At 54.2% G+C, this 26,565-nt stretch overlaps 1 protein-coding gene across 2 annotated transcripts in view; it reads left to right on the plus strand.

The window, feature by feature from the left end:
* Positions 1-26,565, plus strand: part of DPYSL5 (dihydropyrimidinase like 5) — a 35,705-nt gene that overhangs the window by 6,494 nt on the left and 2,646 nt on the right. The window contains exons 2-12 of one of the 2 annotated variants that reach the window (XM_083733465.1): positions 8,008-8,272; positions 12,176-12,334; positions 15,214-15,393; positions 15,593-15,661; positions 16,897-16,941; positions 17,129-17,204; positions 17,948-18,104; positions 18,284-18,425; positions 19,670-19,812; positions 21,854-22,061; positions 23,342-23,510. In XM_083733465.1, the coding sequence (XP_083589591.1) occupies positions 8,012-8,272; positions 12,176-12,334; positions 15,214-15,393; positions 15,593-15,661; positions 16,897-16,941; positions 17,129-17,204; positions 17,948-18,104; positions 18,284-18,425; positions 19,670-19,812; positions 21,854-22,061; positions 23,342-23,510 (1,609 nt within the window). In that variant the 5' untranslated portion in view covers positions 8,008-8,011. The remainder of the gene's footprint in view (positions 1-8,007; positions 8,273-12,175; positions 12,335-15,213; positions 15,394-15,592; positions 15,662-16,896; positions 16,942-17,128; positions 17,205-17,947; positions 18,105-18,283; positions 18,426-19,669; positions 19,813-21,853; positions 22,062-23,341; positions 23,511-26,565) is intronic. The other variant, XM_083733466.1, reaches the window with a different exon arrangement.

The raw sequence follows: 26,565 nt of genomic DNA on the forward strand, positions 1-26,565 counted from the left end.
CTTCGGACAAGAACTCCCATAATAGCAGTGCTTGCTGGGGCTGGCGGGAATTTGGAGGAAACCTGGTTGACTTCAACACAGTTCCAGGTGACCAGAGCTGGTTTCTGAAGGGGAAAGGGGCAGTTTCCCTTGCTGACTGGGAGCATGGTGCAAGCGGGAGGCCTCCAGTCAGTGCCAGCTCTTGTCAAGTGGGTCAGAGATGGGGTGAGAGTGGTGGTGTTGAGGGGCTGAGTCCACTCCCTTTCCCAACCAAGACACTTCTGTCTGTAGCCCAGTCTGGTGGGTGGGGGGGGGGCGTCCCCCTGGGAGGTTGGTCTTGAGATTCCCAGCAGGAGGGATCTGTGCTGTCACTTTTCCTGTTGAGGGTGCCACACCCTGGGCCGGGCATCTGAGCTGGCACAGACCCTGATGAGACATAGACAGCGGCCATGGTTCCATCTAGCCCAGTGTTGTCCACAGTGACCGGCCGAGGCTGTTCAGGATTTCAGGCAGGGAATTTCAGGCAGACACTTGGCTAGAGCCCCAAACACTCTTCCTTTGTTGCATGAGAGTGGCTGCTGCTGCTGCAAAGGCCTTTAGCCAGAAGGGTCAGCGGGGAGATGCGGCTAAAGCAAATCTTTTCCTGGAGGGGGGGATTCTTTGCGTATCTTGGGGGAGGGTATTACCCCTTGCAAGGGGCTAGCATCTTCCCTCCAAGGCAGGACCATCTTTGCCTCTGGTGCTTCAGCTGACTTGGGTCTCCTCCAACCTTTTTGACACTGAAGAAGTTGTGATGTTTGGTGGGATATTATCATGCATCCCCTTAAGCTTTTCTCCTCCAAGGAGAACACAGGATTTGGGTTCCAGGCTGCTTGTCGTCTTCATTGTATTTTTCTGGACACGTTTTTCCAGTTTGTCCAGGTCTTCCTTAAAATGTGGCACCCAGAATTGTCACAGGCCTGTCCAGGAGAGAGTGGGACTCTGGCTTCCTGTGATCTGGGCGTTGTGCTCCTGCTAAGGACACTTGAGAAGCTGCATTAGCTTTTCTTTTGCAGCTGAATCACACTGGTGGCCCCAGTCCAGCTTAAGATCCGCTCAACACGCCCCCCCCCCCTTGCACATGAGGTGCTGCCAAGTCATGTCTCTCCCTTGCATTTGATTTGGCTTTGAACTTAAATGCAGCGCTTCACATTTGTCTCTGGTGCATTTGGCCTTGTTGGTTTTGGGCCAGGAGTCCGTGGTCCAGAGGGAGCTCTAAACTGGAAAGACGGATGCATCGCTCTGGAGTCCCAGCTCTGATGAAATTTTGCTGCCAACCAAGCAAGCAAAATTAGAGACTTGCTAGCAGACATGAGTGGGAGAGGCCTGGAGCACCCGGGCGCAGCTCCGAGTCATTGGCTGTGAGCTCAGCCTCCTCCTTTCTCATCAGTGGCCTCCTCCTCCTGCGCCACTGTGTCAGCCAAGGTGTGGCTGAAGATGCTGTACCATCTGTGGCACAGCGAGAGCGTCTTGAGCATGGAGGCGCTGCTGGACCTCCTTGCAGGCCTCTGGCCTGAGTGACACGCAGCTGCAGAAGGAGACGCTCGTCCCAGGCTTCCTCAAGTGGGAATGAACCTCCTGGTTATCGAGACCCAGAGTCAACACCCAGCATTCCACTCATCCTCCGTCTCTGATTATTTTTGCTCTTCCCTCTTGCCTTTGCTTCCCGTGTGGTGAAGGCTGCCCTTCAATCTTCACCATTAAACCGGTTATGCCTAAATGGGGGCCGTTGCCCATCTATGAGTTTCCTTGAGTTTTTATAACTGGCTGGTCAGGTGGCCGGGAAGCCTCTCCCCAAAGCAGAAATGTGAAAGCCTGGAGAAAAAAGCAGAAAAATTGGGGTAGGTTTTTTCCAAAATAAATGAGGGGAAGGGTAGCAGAAAAAATTGGGGTCATGGTCGCATTTTCCCAGTGTTTTTCGGGGCCTGCATATCTCTACCCCAAAGCCTCGGGCAGCAACAGAAAAGAGCAGAAGCGTTTCTAGAAAGAAAACTCTATGTGCCATGGTTTGAGTAATAATAATAATAATTTATGATTTATACCCTGCACATTTATACCCCATCACATGACCCAGCAGCCTAGGCAAAGATTTGAGGGGAGGAGTTGAGCAGAGGCCACTCTTGGGGCTACTCTCTGTTCCAGGGTCAGCTGGGTCCCTTTTGTGTGGGGGGAGGTCCATGCTTCTGAATGCCAGCTGCTGGAAACCACAGCAGGGGGAGTGTTGCTTTTGCCCTCGAGTCCTGCTTGGGGGCGTCTGGTTGGCCACTGTGAGGGCAGGGGGGTGGGCTTTGGCCTGATCCGGCAGGCGGACAGGCTCCTCTCAGGTTCTCCTTGTTCCGCAATTGCTGCTAGAAATGTGCCGATCCTGCCACTGCCGTTGTGTGCTGTGCCATGCGAGGCGCTTGCCTGCCTCTTGATCCTCAAATGTCTTCCTGTAATGACTCTCGTCTTCATCAGGCTGTCAGCGCTCCCTGCAAGGACTTCAAAACAAAGAACGGAGTGGGGGGGGGGTGTCTCAGGCACTCCTCCGATGTGTCATTGCTTGGCATCTGCACCAGCCCCCGCTTGCTCATTAAGCTTTCCCCCAGCGTTCCTTGTTAAAAGGACCTGCTTTCGTCTGTGCTGCAGCAGCGCACCAGGCAGCCTTGGGAAAGAGTTGGGGGTCTTGGCAAGTGGGGGGGGGTCCCAGGCTCTCCACAGGAGGGTCTGCATGTGCCTGTGGCCCCAGGGTGCTCTGTGTCTGATATTGCTTTCCCTCCTCTCTCTGGGCAGCTGCAGTGCCCTGGGTCCTGTGTGGCCTTTTGAGGCAAAAGAGGGGAGGGAGCCTCTGTCCACCCCCCCGCTGTGTGTCCTGAGGAGGAGTTGGGGGCTGCTGGCCGCCTTGTTGAGAAACTGGTGGGAGGTGATGTCCTGCAGGAACACTACAATTCATGGACATCCTAATCCCAGAGGGGCCCCAAAAGCAACTTTAATCCAGATTGCTTAAAAAAATGGGTTCTAGGTGACCCAATTTGGGTGGCACGACTCAAAGTGAGTATTTTGTTGTTGTATATATTTCACAAATCCCAAAGTTTGAGAGTCAGTAGCACAGATGTTGCTGGGTCGTGCCACAGCCTGGAGGAGGGGGCCTGGGTCTGCTTTGCCCGCCCTCTGAGCATTGTGCTCAGCACCCTCCGTGACTTTGCAAGGTCTCCTCCCCTTTCGCTCCTTCCTCCTGGAGCCCCTAAAGATCCTGCTTGGATGTGAAGAGCCAGCTCAGGGGCACAGGAGTTTGAAATGCCGGCTTGAGAGTGTGTTCCTTGCAGGGTGGGTGCAGCAGGTCATGGGGAGGGGGCTTGAACAATGGGGATGGGACAAAGCCAGTGGCTGTTATACCCTCCCAGGACACAAAGGCTTCTCTCTCTCTCTCTCTCTCTCTCTCTCTCTCTCTCTCTCTCTCCCTCCCTCCCTCCCTCCCAGTTGTTTCTCTTTCCTGGGGAGGACAATGGCCAGCATTTACCCATCCTAGCAAATGGTGGGTGGTGTTCTTTGTCACCTGGGTGCTGAAGGAGCCCTGAGCCCTGGGCTTGTGTGTTTAAAAGGAAGGAGTCTGCAGGTGGAGGGTGCTGAGGAGTTATGCAGTGGGGCTGGGGGACAGAAGGAAAGGAAAGACATGGATTGTGGGTGTTCCAAGCAAGGAGGAGGAGGTGGCAGCCAAGCTCTTTATGGATCTGTGGGTCACCACAGCACCTTGCATTTGGTTCCCAGGAATGTGGGTCCTTGAGAATCTTCTGATTTCAGTGAAGCTGGCTTATGTGGCATGCCAGACCTTATTTTAACATTAAATTGTTCTCAGTGTGTTGTAATTGTTGTCATCTGCCTTGGGGTGAAGGTTGTTTGCTGCTGCTGCTGCTGCTATTTACAGTGGTACCTCAGGTTAAGAACTTAATTTGTTCTGGAGGTCCATTCTGGAGGTCCATTCTTAACCTGAAACTGTTCTTAACCTGAAGCACCACTTTAGCTAATGGGGCCTCCTGCTGCCACCGCCGTGCGATTTCTGTTCTCATCCTGAAGCAAAGGTCTTACCCCGAGGTACTATTTCTGGGTTAGCGGAGTCTGTAACCTGAAGCATCTGTAACCCGAAGCGTCTGTAACCTGAGGTACCACTGTATTATCATTTATTAGGCTGCCTGCCAGGACCCCAGGAAGTGAAGGGTCATCCTTCAAACAGAAGGCTGGCCAGAAGGGTGTGGCGGATGTACACTTGGTGGCCTCTTGGGTCTGAGAGGCTGGAGGGCCTGGCCAGGGAAGCTGTGCTGCTCAACAAGGTGGCATCCTGCTCTGCGGCGGGGGGGGGGGGGCTTCCATGAGGGCTGCCTTACGCCTTAGTTGGGGGGTGTTTCTTGCACTTGGAGCTCCGTGGCCTCTGTGCAGAGGGTGTTCTGCTCTCTCCCCACTGACTGACACTGCTGCGTGTTCAGCTGCTGCAGGGGGGGAGAGGGGGCTGGCCTTAGGGCTTTTTTTGGGGGGGGGGGACAATCAGGTCCACAGCTGCTGGCTGCAGTTGCTCTTTGGGCCACACTTACTTTTTTCTCCATGTCTCCTCATATGGTCGGGTTGCTATTTTTCAAAAAGTGAAAATCCAGACCCCAAAGTTGTTTTGGGCTATTTTTAAAGGGAAATTGGCAAAAAAAGACACTACCGACATGGGCTGCCATATGTCTGGATTTTCCTGGACATTTTGCTGATTTCTGCTGGGACACAGCTTCCGACTGCAGTATTCCAGGTATATCCAGGAAATTCTGGGTGTATGGCAAGCCTGTGACCTCTGGAGAAGCAGCACCCAATTGCCCTGGCCCACGTAAGCCCCTTCCTGGGTGGGCAGGGCAGGGCTCTTTCACTTTAAGGTGCTTAGAGGTTTTCCATCCATCAAGTGATCCATACAATTCGTTAAATAAATGAGTAAAACCAGCAAGTCCCTTCTGTGAGCTGCTGGGCCTCTCATCTTAGGGAGTGCTAAGTTGAGCTGCAGAATCCTGTGCCCCTCAGTCCACTGTGAGAGAGGTGGTCTCACCCGGAGACTGTGGCTTTGCTGGACCCGTCTGGACCTATTTTCTCTGCAGGCCCCTTTCCTGCTTGTGTCCACACTGGTCATGGGCCTGTTAGCTTCGAGTTGTCTCCAATTCTGCTTTGACAACTGCGTGAACAATCTGTGGGTGCCTTTGAGCTTCCTAGACCTTTGAAAACCAAATGCTGGTTGACTTCTTCAACACACCTCATCCTGCATACAGATTGTGGGGGGCAGGTCCACTGGCCTTGTGTGGGGCCTGCCCCATTCCAAGTGTTCCTGTAGAGTATTCTGTGTCTGCCTGGTGCTCTCTCCACACTGCGCAAGAGTTGGAAGGGACACCCAAGGATAATCTAGTTAAACACCCTGCAGTGCAGGAATCTCAGCTAAAGAGGGGTCAGTGGAGACGCTCCTTTGTGGGGAGCAAGAGTGCCCTGCCAATGCCCTGCCCTGATGTCCAGGGCTCCCGTTTCCCCTCCCACTGCTAAGAGAGAGGGTGCCGCATTGCATAGCTACATGATAAGATGGGATGTCTATGGGCCACAGCAACTCTTCCTCCCCAAGCTTCAGGTCTGCTCTGATATGGCACCCACCTGAGTACCCAGTACTGTGGTCTCAGTCCTACAGACCCAGCTGGTTTCCTCATTCCCCATCAAAGCACGAGCAGCTGCAGACCCGAGGGCTGGCTGGTGGGCAGCTAATGTCCGCCTTGTCCCCAGCTGACTGTGCCTTGGGCCCTATAATTCCAAGCTGTGGGGAATCCTGGTGCAAGAAGGACGTCTGCTTCTCCCTCCTGCAAGCACCAGGCAAGGCATGCTCTCCCAAGGTCCTCTGCTCCTCTGCAATTGCAGCTTCAGAGTAGACCCTATTTGCAACCATGCAGCCATCCAAAGGGAAGGTACCTCCCTCTCCTCCAGGTTTTGGGTCCAGCTCCAGCTTGTGGGAATGCAGGTTTTGTTTGATTCCTGGAGACCCCTCCCTCCTCCCCCTTTTCTTTCGATCCGCCTCTCTCACACAATAGGAGCTGATGGTCTGTCTGGGAGCCTCTGAGCCAGCAGCTGTCAGGTCTGACTGCGCAGATTTCATGGCAAATGGGAGCTTCTGATGCTGGATGGAGGGGCTGGGTTTGCCGCCAAGGGAGGCCGTGTTCAGGAGGCCGTGTTCAGGGGGCCTCTTTTATGCAACGGGATGCCAGGGAGGCAGAGGAGGTTGCTGAAGGGCTGCAAGAGGAAGGGCTTTCCAGGGGAGGGAGCAGAGACCCCCTTTGCTGTGCCAGTCTTGGTGGTGCTGTTTTTTAAATATATTTTTCTTCCAGCTGCCAAAGAGGAATGGAGGATGTTTGTAGATATGTGGGGGTGGGGAGAGGACCAGGCAGCTGCAGCATCTTAAGGGCATATTGTCGGTAGGATGGCAGAGCTGCCAGGAGCAGCCGAGAAGGAGGCAGAGGTTCTGGCGGTCAAGAAGGGCTCTGCAGAGCGAAGGCCTAGCCAAGTCCAGCCGCCTCTTCTGACAGCAAACAACCAGATTCCCCCTGAACCTCCATGGCAGCTCAGATGGTTTCTGGGCCATCAGAAGAGCCCTGTAGCAGCAGCAGCAGGATCAGGCCAAAGGGGGACCATCTAGTCCAGCTCCTTTTCCCACAGGGACTGACCCAGTGCCCATAAGCAGGACCTGAGTGCAGCAGCAATTCCCCACCCCCCACATCACTTCCATCAACTGGTGTTCGGAGGCAATGGCTGCCTCAGACAGTGGAGGGGAGAGCACAGCTGTTGTGGCAAGTAGCCATTGAGAGCCATCCTTCCCAGTGTTAGAAACTCAAATATATATGCAAGGCTCCAAATGGCTCCTTAAACCAGGGTGTGTTTCTCGTGTGTGAAAACAGGCAAGGGCCAAGGATCCCCAAACAGGCACCTCCAGATGGGGGAGACATCAGACGTCACCCTGGCACCCGGGCATCTTCACTTGGTTGCAAGTGGTCGACAGCCGGGGGCAAAAAGCCCCTGGAGCCTGGTGAATTTCGAACGCTCATCCATCTGCAAGCCGTGCACCAGTTTTGATCCCCACCAGCCATACTTCCCTCAGAGGACGGATGCAGGGCCAGCCCAAGACATTGTGCTGCCTGAGGCAGAGTAGCACCTGCTGCCCCCATCCCTCCCCTGGTCAGGGCACTCATAGCCTGCAGCCAAATTATTTTGGTGCCCACATCTGCCTCCCTCCCTCTCTGTTGATAATCGGAAGTAGTAACAATAGGCTGCCTTTGGGGGGCACTTAAAAGGAGCTACCACAGGCTATTGCCTCACTTTCCCTCCTGGTAGGACCGGCCGCAGGGTAAGTGGGCCACAAGAAAGGCCTTGGAGGCTGAGCCACGTTCTCAGAGAAGGTGCGGAGGTGCCCTCGTCCCGGACAATGGGTGGAATTCTGTCAGCAAAAGCACTTCTTCTTTTCACCAGGCAGAACGACCTCTCTTCCCTCCAGCTCTGGGGGTTCTCCTGGCTCCCCCAAGCAGATTTCGGGAGAGGAGGTCACACTGCACTAGCAGGACTCCTTGCACTTGCGTCAACCAGTGCAGCAACCTGGGTGAATCCGGGCCCATGTCCTCCAGCTGGGGTGTTCTGTGAGCCTGAGGAGCTGGTCTGGAGCAGTCTGTGCTGTGTCTTACATGGCCGCGTTTTCTGAATTGCAGTGGCTCTGACCCTCAGCTGTCTCCTTGGATGCGATCTCTGGGCCGTGTGGCCTCTGGGCATAAGTTAAACTGTGGAACCCCCTCCCACAATGATGGCAACCAACCTAGATGGTCTTAAAAGGAGAGGAGAGGGCTAGGAATGGCATGAGCCTGTTAAATGGATGGCCTGTGACCTATGGAGTCTTGCCAGTGGGAGGGAGCAGCCCTGGCTCAGGCGTCCACGGCCCCTGATCTCCTTTGCCCTGTCCTCCTTTGCCAGAGCCATGCTCGCCAACGCTGCCACGATGCGGATCCTCATCAAGGGGGGGAAGGTGGTGAACGACGACTGCACCCTGGAGGCCGACGTCTACATTGAGAACGGCATCATCCAGCAGGTGGGCCGTGAGCTCATGATCCCCGGCGGAGCCAAGGTCATCGATGCCACCGGCAAGTTGGTGATCCCGGGGGGCATCGATACCAGCACCCACTTCCACCAGACCTTCATGAACGCCACCTGCGTGGATGACTTCTACCATGGAACCAAGGTAGTCTTCCTCCTCTCTTGGTTGTGTGGTGTGGGGGGGGGGATGCCCAGCGGGTGGTCTGGTCCACTGTGAGAGAGGTGGTCTCACCCGGAGACTGTGGCTTTGCTGGACCCGTCTGGACCTATTTTCTCTGCAGGCCCCTTTCCTGCTTGTGTCCACACTGGTCATGGGCCTGTTAGCTTTGAGTTGTCTCCAATTCTGCTTTGACAACTGCGTGAATAATCTGTGGGTGCCTTTGAGCTTCCTAGACCTCTTGGTTGTGTGGTGTGGGGGGATGCCCAGCGGGTGGTCTGGTCTTGGGCATTGATGACCTGTGTGTGTGTTCTCTCAGAGTAGGACAATTTCTGGGGAGACTTGAGATCTGTGGAATGGGTGAGACATGAGGCAGGTCCACACCATCCATTTAAAGCAAATCTAACACACATTTAAAGCACATGACACCCCCCCATATCCTGGGAACTGTAGTCCCCCCCCCACAGAAATACAGTTCCCAGGATTCTTTGAGGGAATTCATGTGCTTTCAGTGTGTTTTGAGTATGCTTTAAATGAGCAGTGAGCTCTGCCCCAGGAGTTGGGAAGCCAGGTGTGGACACTTCTGGCAGCCAGCACCCCCCTGAATCTATTTCCACAGGCACCTCCATTATTGCTGATCCAAATGTCATCATTTGCTGCAATGCCCCTCCATGCCACCCGTGCCCAGCAAAGAGCCAACTGAGCTCTGAATAGATACAAACCTCTCAGGCCTCCAAGGGCAGCCCTCCAGATATTTTGGGTGTCAGCATCCACCAGTGCAAGACATGCACTTCCGTGGACTCCAGATCTCCCTCTGACCCAGGACTAACTACTCTGGCCTTTCCATGCTCAGTGAGATCTGGCCTCTGGCCCCTTTCTTCACCCCCTTACTCCCCCCCCTCCGGACAATGCTGGCCTGTCCCTTTCGCAAGGGGGCAGGCCTGCTGTGGGTGAAGCTTAAATGTTGTAAGCAGAGTCAGAGCATTCCTAGACAGCAACAGCCATGTGATTCCAGAGCCCCGTCTGCGCTGGGCAGAGGAGTGTGTAGCCGGCTGCCCTCCCTCCCTCCCTCCCTCCCTCGATGATTCCTGGCCGCCCACTGCCTTGGCTGCCTTTTATGGGGTGGGGTGGGGGGCGGTGAGGGCTTTCCCTTCCCAAATGTGCTCCGGACCCGGGGGAAAGAACATCCCTGTTGACCAGTGGGGAGCGTGTGAAGTGACAGGAGCCTCCCTGGCAGCTGTTGGGGCCTCTTCCTGGGGTAGCTTGGCTGAGCAGGTGGCAGCTGCTGGTGTCATTTGCAGGGCAGGTGTGGGAAGGAGTCGGGTCACCCCATGGCGGGGGCTGGTCTCCCTTGCAGCACAGCCCTCACGTTCTGCCCCTCATGGCATCCTGGGCCAGGCAGCAGCAGCAGCTTCTTCCGCCTTGCTCAAGAGGAGCCTGGTCAAAAGCCCCAGTTGCTTGCAAGGCCTGGTGGGGGGGTGGATCTGGCCGCCCAGCCACCCACCTTCTCGGACTGGGCTGTATCTCTGCCCATCCGCCTGCCTGCCAGTCATCTTGGGGACTGGGGGGGAGCTGTCCAGGCCTCTGGTGCTGAAAGTGCTCAGCACAAGGCAAAAGCACCAGACTCCACAGAAGAGCAGGAGATCGTTTGCTTTCCATTTTGAAAAAGATACTAAGCCAGAAGGTGGTAGAACTCAGATTACTAATATTTTTATAGGAATTGTTTTTAGAATTTCTACTTTGTTTGTTTCTTTTTTTCCCCTTTACCAAGCAAACCCAAAGTGGCTTTCAAAAAGATGCAACCTGCTAATGCTCTTTTTTTAAAAAATGTTCCAAACAGAGCTATCGTAAAGGGAACAGGATTGAAATAACAGCCAGATAAGCATTATTTGTTTATTTCTTTTCTTCCTGTGAGGCACCTCAAGTGATTGATGATCTAATAAAAATGTAGGCTGATGTTCAACTAAGTTTTTCTGCTCGTGCAATGATAGTTCTTGTGCAAGGGGGTTCCTCCCCTCTCCAGCCGTGCACCCCTCCCCCCAAATCTGATTTGGGTTGGTGGAACTTCTAGAACAGATTTAGGCGGTGGGGAGATGGGAAGAATGTTCCATCATGCAAGAAGTTATCATCTGACTAATGGAACGCCCCATGTTGAAAACAGCTGAAACAACTATGGTTTTTTAAAAAGCATTCGGGCAAGTTCTACTCAGAGCAGCCCTTTCGAAATTAATGGACCTAACTTAGTTGTGTGCATTAAGTTCAGAAGGTCTACTCTGAGTAGAATTTTGCTGAACACCACCCACCCACTTGGCTGCTGTGCTTGAATTCTTTGGAGATGGCCTTCTGGCTGTGCACAGACTTGCCTTCTTGGAGCAGTGAGCCTGCTGTGGATCTACACACTCCCCTTTTTTGACAGGTGTGCAGCTGTTGTTCTAGCACAGAATCAAGCCCATGACTGGTACGTCCCCCTGTTTCCAACAGAAGCCAGCTCTGCAGAGAGCAGATTGAATGAGCTGTGCTTAACATCACAAACATCTAGCTGCTCAGGGTGTCCCTTGCGCCAGTCACGGCGCCACTGTCTCCTCTGCCATGAACAGTGTTCCAAATACAGTGGACGCTTGGGTTGCGAATGTGATCCATGCGGGATGCATGTTCGCATTTGCAGCTGGCAGTGGCGTGTCTGCGCACGCGTGGGTTGCGATTTGGCACTTCTGCGCATGTGCGACCACTGAAACCTGGAAGTAACCTGTTCCGGTACTTCCGGGTTACGGCGGTCCATAATCCAAAAAAAGGGAACCCGAAGGGTCTGTAACCCAAGGTCTGACTGTATTTACAAGAAGGGCTGGATTCTCAAAGAGTGCTCTGGAGAAATGCTTCATCATCCTGTGAGGCACTGGCTCTTTCCTTCCTTCTAGGGCTGCAGCCGTGCTCTCCACCTGTGCCCCCCCCCAGAAGAGAATGTGGGAAGGGAAAATATCTGTGACCCTCTGGTGCTGCTTAGCTATAACTCCCACCATCCCTGGCCATTGGCTGTCCTGACTGCAGTTGGTGGATGTGGGGAGTCCAGCAGCCCTTGGGGGGGGGCTTCCAATCTTCCCCTCCTGCAGAGTCTTGGTCAAGCCTCCTGTGGCTGGCGTGCTGCAGACCAGGGTGCCTGTGAGGGCAAGGGTTGATGGCTTGCTGTTGTAGGAATGCACTCTGCACACGCTCACATCATGTTTGCCATGGTTCAATCCCTGGCGTTCAAAGTAGTTTCTGGGCACTGAGCCCCTTCACCTAAATTTAGGCTGTGAGTAAAGTCTCTTCTATCCCCCACCAGCCTGTTCTCTCTCTCTCTCTCTCTCTCTCTCTCTCTCTCTCTCTCTCTCTCCATTTTCCTGACGTGCCAGGAGAACTGTTGGGGCAGCTTGGGCACCCCAGGGAAGAAGTGTGTTTAGTCCTGAGTGCCGTGTGCTGAACACAGCCAGGGCAATAGAAAGGGGGCTTCTGCTTCTGCTCACCAACCACCTCCTCCCTGCCCCCCCCCCCCACGAGGTCTCGGCCTTGGATTCCTCTTGAAATTGTGAAGGCCTTGGAACCCAGAACCCTCATGCAGGGTCCTTGAGGGAATGTAGGCAAGGCAACCAGCTTTTCCCTCTCCTCCCGCCCCCCCTCAAAAAAAGCAGCTTTGGGGATTAGCTGATGTCCCACAAGTGTCAGCTGAGGACACAGCCTTCCCTTTGCATTAGCAAGAAATGCTTCCTGCCGGCTCCTGACCCAGGGCCTCCACGCCAGGAAGGCTGCAGGGCTTGCAAACTCTGGGTTGGGCGTTGGTGGTTTGCTCCTCTGGAAGCTCTTTTGGGGTTTCCACGGGGGCAACTCTCACCAGCTTCCCTTTGCCCCTGTGCCCAGGCTGCCCTGGTGGGGGGAACCACGATGGTGATTGGGCACGTGCTTCCGGACAAGGACATCTCCCTCCTGGACGCCTACGAAAAGTGCCGCAGCCTGGCCGACCCCAAGGTTTGCTGCGACTACGCCCTGCACATGGGCATCACCTGGTGGGCACCAAAGGTAAGAGGGCAGGGGGCGCAGGGGGGTGGGCTTGTTGGTCTCCCTGACTCAGAATGAGGAGGTCTTTTGCCTTGACTGGCAGCGGGTCTTTAGGGTTCCGAAAGTGGAGTCTTGTAAGAGCACAAGGAGTAATAATACAACAAAACAAGACCACCACAAACTGGCTTATAAGTATAAAACCAAATTTACTAGAATGATAGCTAGAATAGAGATAGACTTGTAACCATTCAGACAACAAACATACTAAGGTGCCATGTGCAAGACAAAGCCTGGAGATACTGTAAACATGGAGTGGATAAATGTACAGCTCTATCTTAACAAGTTACATGCTCAGTAAACGTTACCCAGACTGGATAAATGAATCGTTCAACAAGTAGCGTAAGTCCAGCCACAGAACGGCAACCCCGTGCCGCCACAACGGCAAGGGTAGCCCACTGGAGAATATGAAAAGGGTTTTCAAAGCTGTTTTTCAAAGATTGAATGGGATGAGATGTTCTTCAGTTGGAAGACACAAAGCCGTGCGCACGGATCAACCATGGGAAGGCAAATCAAAGCCGCCACCCGGGTGAGAATAACGCCAGTGGGCAAAAGGAGACCTGTTGTTCTCTGGATATATTACAGGTTTTGCTACATGCTTCATCAGTCCGAAAAGCCAGTCATACAAAACAGTTTGCTCAGGATAAAGAAAGTATTCACAGGCCTGCCGGATCAGGCCAAAAGCCCATTGCATTCTGCATCCTCTTCTCACAGTGACCAGCCAGATTCCCATTATGGGAAACCTGCAAGCAGGACCTCAGCCCGAGAGCCCCTTCCCCTCCCGTGGTTTCCCGGCCTCCTGTGGCAGGGAGTTCCATAGATTGACTTTGCACTGCATTAAGAAGTCCTCTCTTTTATCCTCCCCAAATCTTCCACTTTCAACCTCATTTGAAGCCACAAATTCTGGTGTCAGGAGAAGAGAAAAACTTTCCCCTTTTCTCTGTGCCATGCAGATTTAAATTCTTCTTTTTTAAAATTTTGTTTATGATTTCCAGGTTTATACATTTCACTAACTTTACAGTCAGTTTAACATTTCCAAACTTGACTCCCTTCCCCCTCTTTCTGCGGTTCCTTACATTTATTTTTAATATCTTCTGCATACCAAATTAACTTGTAAATTAAATTTTTCTTATCTGTTTACAATTAAATTTTCAATAAACTATTTCTATTCCTTTATAAAAAGTTTGTTATCTTGGTTTCTTATTTTTCCGGTATGTTTTGCGATTTCTGCATATTCCGTAATTTTGTAAACTGCCATCGTTTTGCCTCTTAACTCCCCTTTAACCTAAAAAGCCCCCAACGCTTCAAACTTTCTTCACGGGGGGAGGGTGTTCCACCTGCCTGACCCTCCTGGTTGCCCTCACTGCAGCCCCTTGGGGAGGGAGCCTGGGGCTTTGCCCCTTCTCCAGTGGTGCCACCTCCATGCCCCTCGGCCATGTCTCCTTCTCCCAGTGCTTCTGCAGCCATCCAGCTGCCACCCTCCCCACCTGCTCCAGCCTGCGGAGATTTTCCTCAGGCCAACTGCCGGGCCCTAGCAGGATCTCAAGGCCAGGGGTCTCAAGCATGCCTGCCAGCCACCACATGGCCTCCAGCTGCTTCAAGGGCCGGGGAGCATCTGCTGGCTGGTAATTCTGGATTAGACCCCTGCCCACAGCCATCTTGTTCCCCAGCCCCAGCTGGGTGGCTTGACCTCCTTAGCCTCCTGTTTGGGTGTTTGTGGCTCAGCTCCTTCCTCCTCTCGGCCCCCTGACAGCTGTAACGGCCCTTTCCCTCCGCGGTTGGCCACTCCCTCCTCCTCCAGATTCCCCTCTTTGGTGGGCTTTGGCGCTGCCTAGCCTGGCTTCTGGCCCTGGGAGAAAATGCCCCCCACTTGTGTCTTACCTGCGCATGACCATTTCATCACAGCTTGGGGCACCCAGATGCGGCCTCTGTCTTCTGTAGTGGCACATGCCCTGTGGAACACCATTCCACCAGATGTCAAGGAATTAAAGAACTAATTGACTTTTAGCCCTGTATAGGGAAGTTGTTAATGTTTTATTGTGTTTTTAATATTTTGTAGGGAGGTGCCCAGAGTGGCTGGGGCAACCCAGTCAGATGGGCAGCATATAATAAAAAAGTATTTATTATTATTATTATTACCAAACATAGACCAACGACCTGCATAGAATACAGAGACAGAACATGCCTCTTGAACAAGGCATGAGCATGCCTGGATGCAGAGCAGATTCCTGGAAGAGGACCCTAGAGCAGAGATGCCTCCTTCTCTGCTCCAGAGGACCCTCCCCACTTTCCCCTCCCATTGGTGGAGGTTCAGTTTGGAGCAAGATGCTCCAAACACATGCAGGGCCAAAGAGCCTGTTGCTCAAAGGCAGGGCCGGCTCCTCACAGATCCAGGCCCAGAGCAGCGTGTTCCAGGTGACTCGAGTGAGTGAGCCAGTCTGCAGAGGAAAGCTGGAAACAAGCAAAGTCGGGAGACATTGTGATGTGGGGATTGGGAGCCTCTTGAGGTGGGGGGGGTGCAGCCAGACAAGAGGGAGCATGGCCGCCTTGGAACATCAAAGCAATAAGTACATGAGTGTCCATAGCTTCCTGCTTCCAAACATACCACTGTAAACAGGAAGGTCTGGAAATGTTCTGGATTTGCACCAACTTCCACATGAGACCCCTAGCTCACCTTCCTGTGTTCATCAGGGCCTTAGATTTGGGCATATTAGATGAGCTCAATATCTCAAGGCCTGTGGCTTTGGCCCTCTGCGTTCGGCTGGCAGCATTTCCACGGCTGCCGGGGTGTCAGTGGGCAGGGGAGACCTCTGGGTGAATGACGCCTGCCCCTTCTGCCTCAGGTGAAGGCCGAGATGGAGACCCTGGTGCGGGAGAAGGGCATCAACTCCTTCCAGATGTTCATGACCTACAAGGACTTGTACATGCTGCGGGACAGCGAGCTCTACCAGGTCTTCCACGCCTGCAAGGACATTGGCGCCATCGCCCGCGTCCACGCCGAGAATGGAGAGCTGGTGGCCGAGGTGAGCTGCTCGGGGGGCGGGGGCGCGGGGAGCTGCAGCCGGGGGGGCAGTGGAAGGGGCAGATCCCATCAGCTGATCCATAGGCTCTCCTCCCCTGGGAGAGGGGAGGAAGAGGCAGGGACCAGCAAGGGGGCAGGAAGAAAGTGACCCCTGTCCCCGCCTACCCCAGACTGACCCTCTCTTTTGCCTTTCCCTGCAGGGGGCCAGGGAAGCCCTGGAGCTGGGTATCACCGGCCCGGAAGGGATCGAGATCAGCCGGCCGGAGGAGGTAAGCGTGCCCACCAAGGAAGGAAGTGTTGCGTTCCCAAAGCAAGGAAGAATTGGACTCTGATTAATAGAATACACACGAGGCTTGACCAGCAAGACTCTGGGAGGAGTGTGTATCATATTTCCCTCCTCACCCCTTGGCCCAGGTCGTTTTATTCACAAAAGAACTTTTTACACAGTGTTCGTAAGAACCAATCAGATTTCCTCTGAGCATTTCAAAAAAACCCACGTGGGGACAAAGTTAAACTACCAAAACTAATTAAGCATGCACAAAGAGCTAATTTGAGCATGTATGCGTAGTTCAGAGTAAATAAAATAGGAAAGAAGGAAGAATGCTTTTAGGAAACCCTGGAGGTCATAAACAGGAGAGGAAGGATGGCAGAATTTACCATCTCCTTGTGAACTCTCTTCCTGGCCCTTAAGATCTATCTAAAGATTGACAAACTACATCAAAGTAACCTACTATCTTTATGTACTGAGGATGTCTGGTGAAGCAACTGGCCTGTGTTCCAGAATGCTTATACGTGCCTGTCAGGCATAGAGAAAGCAAATGGCAGAGGTGGAGAGGCTTGTGGGATTTGATCAGAAATTATTGTCAAAGAATCAAACCCAGTGAATGCCATGCTTTCGTCGCGGACACAATGGCTTGCTCCATATTTCATAATTCCTCATAGCAATCCCACCCGACCTCCACAAGGAAGGAAGCACACCCATGAATGAACACACCTGCCCTGCTAGTAATCTCACTCCCCCCAAGGCCCAAGAGAGAAGGGGGCAGTTTAGGACTTGCAGGGTCTCCTTGCCAAGGCTGCCAATTGCCTGGTGACTGTTTTCAGAGGGCGGTTCTTCCACCAGCCAGGAAGAACAACCAGGAGGAAGGTGGTGGAGGAGGGATTTGGCTGCCCATGCGAGGTTGGGGGCAGCTGGCTGAGCTTATGGGTGCTGCTCATAAGTGGGGGGTTTATCATGGCCGTTGGTGGTGGGTGGGGGGACATCTGTGCCCCACTGAGCTCCAGGACCCACCAGCTGCAGCTGAAAAAAAGTGAGGTCCCCCACCCGTGCCCACTGGTTTCACTGCGGCAGACGCTTGCCCAGTTTGTGCCCCATCCCATGAGCTTGAGCAGTTGGTCACTCCTGAGATGAGGGGGAAGTGTTGGGGTTCTGTTGGCACCTGCAGGCACTGACTGCCTCATCTCTCTCTCTCTCTCTCTCTTTCTCTCTCTCTCTGCATCACAGTTGGAAGCTGAAGCTACGCATCGGGTCATCACCATCGCTAACCGGGTGAGCAGCCTTAACCGCCCCCTCTTTCTGCTGCAGAGGACTGAGGCTGGGTCTTCTTGCCTGACTGGGTGGGGGCCCCTTTGCCATCCCAGGTGGATGGATGCCTTGGACTCCGTGCCCAGGTCTCTCTCATTGCCCCAAGCCCCTTGACGCCTTTCCTCTTCTTTTTGTCCTCCTCCCTCGGCAGACTCACTGCCCCGTCTACCTGGTCAACGTTTCCAGCATGTCAGCCGGGGACGTCATTGCCACCGCCAAGATGCAAGGTGAGTGGCGTTCCCTGGGTCTGGAGCAGGAGGTGCCCACACGGCAACTGCAAGGGGAGATGGCTAGCTGCCCTTGGCATGTCCCGGCCCCCGGTCCCATCCTGTCCCTCCTTGCTAGCCGTTGCAAGAAATAGGTCTTTTCTCCCCAATCAGCTGGGGTGCCTGTTTTGGGGTGCCCTCTGGGTCCCTCCCAACTCTGCAATTAACCTTCCCAGACCCTGAGATCGCCCTCTGAGACCCTTCTCTGTGTGCCTCCTCTATGATCTCTCCAGAGGGTGGCAACACAAGAACAGACCTTCTCTGTGGTGGCTCCCCATTTGTGGAAAGCTCTCCCCAGGGAGGCTCGCCTGGTGCCTTCCTTACAGATCTTTATGTGCCAGGTGAAAACATTCCTTTTTAAGCAGGCCTTGGGCTGATTAATATTCTACATCCTTCTCACTGTGTCTGTGGGAAGGTTGGGGTTATTGTTTTGCTGTTTTGTTTTGTTTCTCATGTTTTTTCCCTGCATTTTATTATTCTGTGAACCGCCCTGAGACCTCATGATGAAGGGCGGTATATAAATCCAATAAGTAAAAACCAAACACAACTCTGTGAGCAAAGTGTCTCCGGCACCCCCCTCGATTGCACAGCTGAATGATGCGCCCCGCAAGTCCTGCCTCTGGTGGCTGTGGGGCTCTCGAGGAAACCACCCTCCTCCCCGCCCCACGGGCAGGCCTGAGGTCCCTCCCCTTGCTTCCCCGCAGGGAAGGTGGTGTACGCAGAGACCACCACGGCCCACACTGCGCTGACGGGCTTGCACTACTACCACCAGGACTGGTCCCACGCGGCGGCTTACGTCACCGTCCCGCCCTTGCGGCTGGACACCAACACCTCCACCTACCTCATGAGCCTCCTTGCCAAGTAAGGGGGCCTGGGCTGGGGGGTGATCCAGCCCTACAGGATGAAGGGAGAGGAGGAGGAAGAGGAAGGGGGTCCTGGAACGGAGGGAGGGAAGGAAGGGGTGGATTTGCGTGGAGAGGCCAAGAAGCCCCCTCCCTGTCAGCTGGCGAGGGGGTTGCTAAGACCAGCTCTCCCCGCAGTGACACCCTGAACGTGGTGGCCTCCGACCACCGGCCCTTCACCACCAAGCAGAAGGCCATGGGCAAGGAGGACTTCACCAAGATCCCCCACGGAGTCAGCGGAGTGCAGGACCGCATGGCCGTCATCTGGGAACGGGGAGTGGTAAGTGGAGGCACCCCATGGGAAACGGGTAGATGCCCCCCTGTTGCCCCCATCCCGCCATGGGGAGGGGAGGGAGCCTGGGGCGTGAGAGGCTGCCAAGCAAGGAATTGACTCTTCATTGTCGAAGGGACGCTTGCAAGTGGGGGAAAGGCATGTCCTTCAGCCCCACATCTCTCAGCTCCTCCCAGGCGGTTGCCACAACAGAGACCTCCTCTTATGTCTCTTCCCCACCTGAGCTGCCTGCCAGCAGGAGAAGACTGGGCCTGCACGTGACCCGCCTCTGCTTCTCTCTCTTCCATCCTCTCTTGGTCCTGCCAGGCAGGAGAGGTGGGGGCAGGAGACGGCGGTGTGGAAGCCCTTGACTCTCCCCCCTCCTAAGCCGTCTCCCTCCTCTGCTGCTGTTCTTCACTCTCCACTTGTGTCCCCAATCACCGATCCCTTTTCCCAAGTCAGGCTCCAGTGCCCCTTCTCCCCAGAATGCAGCCATCACTCCCTGTGGCTCCGCCAAGTCCCTGACTTGCCAGTGTGGTGTAGTGGTTCAGAGCGGTAGACTTGTAATCTGGGGAACCGGGTTTGCATCTCCGCTCCTCCACCTGCAGCTGCTGGGTGACCTTGGGCCAGTCACACTTCTCTGAAGTCTCTCAGCCCCATACACCCCACAGAGTGTTTGTTGTGGGGGAGGAAGGGAAAGGAGAATGTTAGCCGCTTGGAGACTCCTGAAGGGGAGTGATAAAGCGGGATATCAAGTCCAAACTCCTCTTCTTCTTCCCTTTGCTCAGTGCAGAGGGACAAAGGCTGGCAGGAGAGGCTTGGAGGAAGCCCTGCTGGGGCCCCTCTGCTGGGTGGCTGCCCGCATGAGAAAGAAGGGGGCTCAGGGCAGGGCGCCCCCAACCCAGCCTTGCAGCAACACAGCGCTGAGCCCGCAGCAGAGCTCCCTTTGCCTGCTTCCCTGCCACCAGCACAGCCTGTCCTCCAGCAGCCAGGGGGCATACACACTAACATGGGGGGGGAATGGTCCAGGATCCATCCCAGCACCCCCCCCCCCAGAGATCTGCAAGAGGGGGAGAGAATCCCATGGCAGGCCTATGGAGGGGGCTTGGCAAGGCCATTTCAAAGGCAGCAATCCTAGCCAGGGAGTGGTCCTCTGGTGGTGGGGGGGGTCTCCCAGAGTGTTTCCCATCAGCTGCCCCCTGCCCCCCAGCTCCTGCCAAGTCCTCTGACCTCTGACCTCTCTCTCCCCTCAGGTGGGGGGCAAGATGGACGAGAACCGCTTTGTCGCCATCACCAGCTCCAACGCTGCCAAGATCTACAACATGTACCCCCGCAAAGGCCGCATCATCCCTGGGGCTGATGCAGACGTGGTCGTGTGGGACCCAGAGGCCACCAAGTAGGTGGGGGGGGGACACAAAGGGGCCACAAGGAACAGGGAGGGGGCTGGGTGTCAGCAGGGCCATGTTGGGAGTGGCAGTCTGGGGCTTATGGGCTGTGAGAAGAGGGGAGTTGACTGGGGGGGGGCTCGCTTTGACCTGATGCTGCTTCAGAAGCCAGGCTCCCCTCCCCTCCTGCTGGCTGCCTCCCCAGGGAAGCGGGGGGGGGGGGGGAGAGAAGGATGCTCACAGAGATAAGAGGTTCTCCCCCGCATCATGGCTGTGTGTCCAGCACTTGCTGCATCAGTTCATTTGATGGAATGATATATTATTTCATACAATTTATATGCTTCCTGATGGTTTGAAGAAACACACAAATAAACCTCCAAGTGGTTTACAAAAAAGATAAAACAATAACATGGTCAATAACAGGCATTAGAAAGTTCAGAAAGACTTCCAGGAGGACAAAATAACAGTAGACTAAAAACAGAACAAAACCTCCATCAGCTTTCTAAACTTCTGGGTCGGTTTGTCCAAACAAGAATGTTTCCAGCATGTATTGGATTTCCAGTGGTTCTTGTTGCTGGGGCTTCTTTTAACTGCCGATTGCTTCAAGGCGTTTTTGTGGGAAGCCATTCGTAAGTCAGTTCAACAGGTAATGAGGAAAGGCTTCATCCTCACCCTGCCCGCTCCCCAACAAGGCTTGCCTTTCTGCCACAGAGGCAGCGGGGGGGGGGGGGGGCTTAGGAAGTTGCCTTCTTCCATGTCAGACCCCCACTCCATCTAGCGCAATGTCGTCTGCACTGACCGGCAACAGAGGCAGCAGCTCTCCATGTTTTCAGGCAGGAGCCTTTTTTGCAGCGCTGCTTGGAGATGCATTGGGCACTGAGCCTGTGGCTTTCTTCATGCCAGGCGCGTTCTCTACCCTTCCTCTGAAGCTGCAAGCCGTGTTGGCTGGAGCTCAAGGGAGGGGCAGTTGGGTTGGCGTCAGGTTGGGGAGGGCTGCCTTCCCAAACTCCCCTCACTGTTCAGAAATGAGCTGGAACTCCCAGTGAACAAGCCTCTTCCAGTTGAAACCCCTGAAGGCATCTCTTCTTCTCAGGAAAAGACACCCAGTTTCAGTGCCGAAAGAAGGGCTCCAATTTCGCCAGACCCCTTAAGTCCGTTTAGTGCATGGGCAGAGAAGGACCCACTTGCTTCTGGGGCCTGCGCAAAGGTCTCTCTCCTTCCTCCTCCTCAGTTGCGCAGGAGCAAACTACAGTCCTCCTTGCCCAACAGATGATTGCAATACACTTCCCTGTGCTCTGATCCTGCTGCTTTCACAGCACACAGTAGATGGCGCAAATGCACCACTGCGTCCCGCTTCTGCCAGGGGAAGGGGACACCCTGAACTGCAGCTAAATATTGCAGCATGGAGTCCTCCTGGTCCAGGGTGCCAGGGAGCCAGCCACGCTCTCTCTCAGGATGCCCCGTTCCATTCCCCCTCTGCCACCTCTGGCAAGAAGCAGAAGGGCTTTTTTTGGCCCTACTTCTGCAGCCTTGCAGGGCACCTCTCCCCAAGCCTGTTGATCCATCCCTCTCGCTGGGGCTCCTCCATCGCTGCTCACGGGATCAGCACATGTATGACGCTGGGGGCCCTTCCTAGTTTTCCCCCTTGGAACTAACTGCCCACCCCCAGATGGTGGGGACATAATGCATTTCTGAGATGAAAAACTAGGAGGGAAACTTGCAATGTGAATTGGGCAAAGGGCACATTTCAAAGACACGCCTGGGATGAGGTTCCTGCTCTTTGCTTGGAGGCCTCAACCTGCCTCACTTTGACATTGCGTGTTGTTATTTCCATATCCCTCCTTTCCCAAATCACAACAGAGAAGGTTAAATAAAAAAAACCTATAAATGTACACAATGCAAAGTTGACATGCTCCCGAAGTCTTTGCTCTGGTGGGGCTTCTAAAGGAGCAGGGAGGGGGCTGGGAGCCTCCCCCCCCCCAGCCCAAGAGGGAGTCGGAGCAGCTGCCGGCCCAAGCCCTGCCTCACCTCCCTGCTCCCTGATCCCCCCAGGACCATCTCGGCCAGCACCCAGGTCCAGGGCGGGGACGTGAACCTCTTTGAGAACATGCGCTGCCACGGGGTGCCCCTGGTCACCATCAGCCGCGGGCGCGTGGTCTACGAGAACGGCGTCTTCATGTGCGCCGAGGGCACCGGCAAGTTCTGCCCCCTCCGCTCCTTCCCAGACTCCGTCTACAAGAAGCTGGTGCAACGGGAAAAGGTACCGGGGCAGAGTGGGGTGGGAGGGAGCGCATTGCATGCAGAGACACCCATCGCATGGCAGCCTTGAAGATCACCATGGATTGGGGGGGGGGGCTCTGCAGAGAGGAAGAAGAGGAGGGGCATGCCCAGAGGCTTTTGCTTGTGGTAGACACCAGATGGTGGGCAGGGGGGGAGGCTGGAGCCCCCCAGTTCCTCCTTTTCAGGTAGGAGTGTGGCTGCGGGAAGCCCAGCGGTTGGGGGTTGGAGTGGGGGTTTGTGGGAGGAGGATAGCGGGGCAGGAGGAGGCACAGAGGGAGGAGAGCAGGACTGGGCATCCCAGGTGTGCTTGTGATTTGGGCGTCCAAGTGCAGAAATCGGCATCCAGGTGTTTGGGGTTTTGTCTTTTGCAAAGAGGGAGGAAATGTCTCACCTTTTTCCTGCAAGGAGAAGAGCTGGGGCTTGGCCAGGCCTGGCATGGCTAGCGAGACTTGGCTAGAAGGGGGGGGGCCCTGAAATGGCTACCGCTTGAGCAGAGGGGCAACGTAGGGATAAAGAGGAAGAGGCTTGACTGGGAGGGGAGATGTTGGTCCCAGGAGAGGCTGGCAGGAGAGCAGAGGAGCGACTGAGAGACCCAAAGGAGAGGGGGCTTAGGGAGGTCACCAAGGAGCCCCCCCCCGGCACCCCAGCCCTCCCCGCTCCCGAATCCTGGAATGGTAGAATTGGCACAAGGACCCTGAAAGCCATATAGCCCTTCCTGGGATGGGGGGCAGCCAAGCTCTGCACCCAGAGACAAGGGAAGGCCAGGGGAGCCGAGGGAATCTTCCCAAGGGGTGGGGGCTGAAGAGGGGGTGAGTCAAGCAACTGGCCCCCGCCTCTTCACCCCACTTCCCTTCATAGTCCTTGCTGCAAAGAGAGGGGAGGCTGAGGAGCCCCCCCCCAGGGCCTCCTCCCAGCATGCCTCAGTGTTTGACCAGTGGTAGTCTGGGGCAAAGAGAGTGGAGTGGGGGGAGTGTAGCAGAGAGTGGCGTCTGGAGGGGGTCCCTGGCAGATGTGGCACCGAGGGCCCAGTACTTGCTGGTGGAGGGGGGAATGCGAGGAGCCCCCTTTCCCAGCCCCCAGAGGCAGCTGCTCCCAGCCAGCCCAAGCCCCCGCCCTGGCCTGCATTTCATCCGCCCGCCTTCCGCCCCGAGCCCCCCAAGAGGCAGGCTCCCCCTTTTCCCACCCTGGGGGCGTGGGGGTCTCCAGAGGCCGCCTCTTCCGCTGACCTGTGTGTGCCTTTTGTTGTCTTGCTCCGCGCAGAGTTTAAAGCTCAAGGGCGTGGACCGCACCCCCTACCTGGGGGACGTGGCCGTGGTTGCCCACCCTGGGAAAAAAGAGACGGGGACGCCCCTGGCAGACACGCCCACCCGGCCGGCCACGAGACACGGGGGCATGCGCGATCTCCACGAGTCCGGCTTCAGCCTTTCCGGTAAGAGCGGGGCTGGAGCACGGGGCCTTCTGTGGGGGAGGGCGCACAGAGGCGGGAGAGCCCCCCACACCATGCTCCTTGCACCCTCCCAGGCTGCGGCATCTTCCCTGCCCCGCTTGCCCGCCTCCTGTCTTGCCCAGCAGAGCCAGCTGCCCCACGAGGGCTAGGACCTGGCTTCCCCCCTCCCCTGCCCCACCACCCACCAGCGCCCCCCACCCCCAATTCCTGCAGGGCCTGCTCCCCACCCTGATTCTGCATTGGCTGGGAGTGAGGAGAAGGGAGAGCGAGAGGAGGAAGCCGCCAGAGTGGGACGCAGGCAGGAGTCAGGCCAAGCCGCTCTCGGGGGGGGGGGGGCATAGCATCCTGGAAGGGGCACCCAAGGGTCATCCAGCCCAGCCCCCCGCAATGCAGGAATCACAGCAGAAGAATCCGTGACAGGTAGCCAGCCAAGGAAGGAGAGGCCCCCACTTTTGGAGGGAATGGGTTCCCCAGCGCTTGGTATTTTGGCTGGGTCAGGATAGCCCCCCATCCTGCCCCTTCTCCCCCCCCCCTTGAGGCACACCTGCAGGGCTACACAGAAGGGGTGTCGCTCCTTGCAGAGGAGTCTCCTGCCAGCCGAGAGGGAGCAGTGGGGCCAGGCAAGGAGGCCTGTGGGGCTGAGGGGTCAGAGGGCAGGGCTCTGCCTCTTGCCTGAAAAGGGGTCCCTTTCCCTCCTTCTCTGCCACAGTCTTTTCCCACATTTATTCATACTTTTCAAGTTTATACATTTCACTGATTTTACAATCATTTTGACATTTCCAAACTTGACTTCCTTCCCCTTCTTTCTGTGGTTCCTTACATTTGTTTTTAATACCTTCTGCATATCCAAATTAACTTAATTTGCTCATTTGTTCATCTACTATATATACCCTTATAAAACTGCAGGTTGTTACAATAATCCTGCCGGTGTTTTTATCTGTTTATAATTTATCTGTAAATATTGAATAAACCATTTCCATTCTTTTATATTAAAAAAATGTTATCTTGATTTCTTACTCTTCTGGTCAGTTTTGCCTTTCCGCATATTCCATAAGTTTCGGGATCCGTTCTTCCTTTGCTGGAACTTCTGCTTCTCTCCATTTCAGGGCGAGTGACATTCTTGCTGCTGTAGCAGCAGACATGAATAAGTTTCTACTGTATACATTTTAGATAGTTCTATCTCTATAATTCCCAAAAGAAAAGCTTTTGTTTTTTAAATATCCTTTTCATTTCATTATATATCATTTCCCAGTAAACTTTAACCTTATGACAAGACCACCACATATGATAAAAGCAACCTTCTTTCTATTCACATTCCCAACACTTATTTGATTTAGATTTATACATTTTTGCCAACTTGCTTTGTGTTTGATACCATCAATATATCATTTTCATATAATTTTCTCTTAGACCATAACATGCTGTAAATTTTACGTCCATATTCCACAATCGTTCCTGTGCCTCCATGTCTATATTATGACCGATATCTATTGCCCAACGGATCATTGAGGATTTTGCCTGCTCATCCTTTGTCTCCCATTCCAATAATACCTTACACATTTTAGACAGCGCTTTTACATTACATTCCAACAGGTCTCTCTCCAGTTGTGATATTTGTTCCCCAAACCCTCATAAGATATTTTTCTTAAATACTTCATGCAAATGATGATATTACATCCATGTTATTAATTTTCCTGATAATTCCTTAAATTCTTTTAGTTTGTACTCCTCCCTCTTAATAAATTTCTATAAGCTGTCTATCTTTCTATCATATTCTTTTTCTTTACCACTATGGCTTCCAACGGTGAGAGCAAAAGTGGTGTTTTTACCTATAATAAATTCTTGTATTTATGCCATACTCTATAATTTTCCCCCTAATTATATGATTTGTAAATCCTTTATGAACTTTCACCTTTTCATACCATAAATAAGCGTGCTAACCAAAAATATTATCATGACCTTCTAGATCTAGAATATGTGAATTATTTAATGTCATCCATTCCTTCAGCCAACAAAGACAAGATGCCTCATAGTATAATCTCATATCTGGCAGGGAAAAACCTCCTCTTTCTTTTGCATTCTCTGCCGTAGTCCTGAGAAGAAAACCCCACCCCAAAGTTGCTATTTGCATTTCAAGGGAGTTGAAATGCAAATAGCAGCTTCCAAAAAGGAGGTATTTCTTGGTATCTGGTTTGGACCTGAGAGTGGGGGCTGGGGGGTGCTGGGGCTGGGGTCCGCAAACCATGTGAGGTGCTGTCTCTTCTTTGGAGGTGGTTCAGGTGGCATCTCTTCTGCTGGAGGTTGCATGGTCAGTCATTTTAGGGGGGGCTTTCAAGGGGTGATGAGTAGGCGAGAGGGCAGGCTGCACCAGCAATGTGGTTTTTTTCCCTTTTTTGGCGGGGGGAGAGATTCTCTTTGTGGTGACCTTTGTGGGCTCTGTTGTGCGCAGAAGCTGTGGTTGGCAATGGGGAATCTGCTTCCTAGAGCAAATTGGGGGGGTGGGGAGACTGCCAGCCTGTCTCTTTCGGCCTGTTTGTCCCTTCAAATTGGGGGGGGGGCAGGGACACATGTCTCTTACTCGAGGCTGGCAGAGCAAGATGTGCCAAGTCTGGCACTCAATGCCAGGTGTCAGAAGTGAGAGGCTTCAGGCTGGCCTCCAAAGTCCTGCTTGGGAATTCTGGGAGGTGCTTTTGCCACTGGATTAGACCTGGCAGGTCCCTCTCAGCCAGCACCTCAGTGTCCCCCCCACTCGAAGAGGGTGGGAGCACCTCCTCCTTCTCAAGCTCAACCCCTGGCAGGCTCTGGAAATCGGGATTATAGCCTCTTCCTTGAATTGCTCAGCAGTGGGGGGGGGGCAGGGAAGGGGGATTGCAAGCCCTGATGTAATAAGCCACTCTGGGCGGCTTCCAACAACATATTAAAATACTGTAATAAAAGGTAAAGGGACCCCTGACCATTAGGTCCAGTCCTGACTGACTCTGGGGTTGCGGCGCTCATCTCGCTTTATTGGCCGAGGGAGCCAGCGTACAGCTTCCGG

This window comes from Podarcis gaigeae (assembly GCF_964106915.1).
Source record: "Podarcis gaigeae genome assembly, chromosome: 3".
In the NCBI taxonomy this organism is placed as follows: domain Eukaryota; kingdom Metazoa; phylum Chordata; class Lepidosauria; order Squamata; family Lacertidae; genus Podarcis; species Podarcis gaigeae.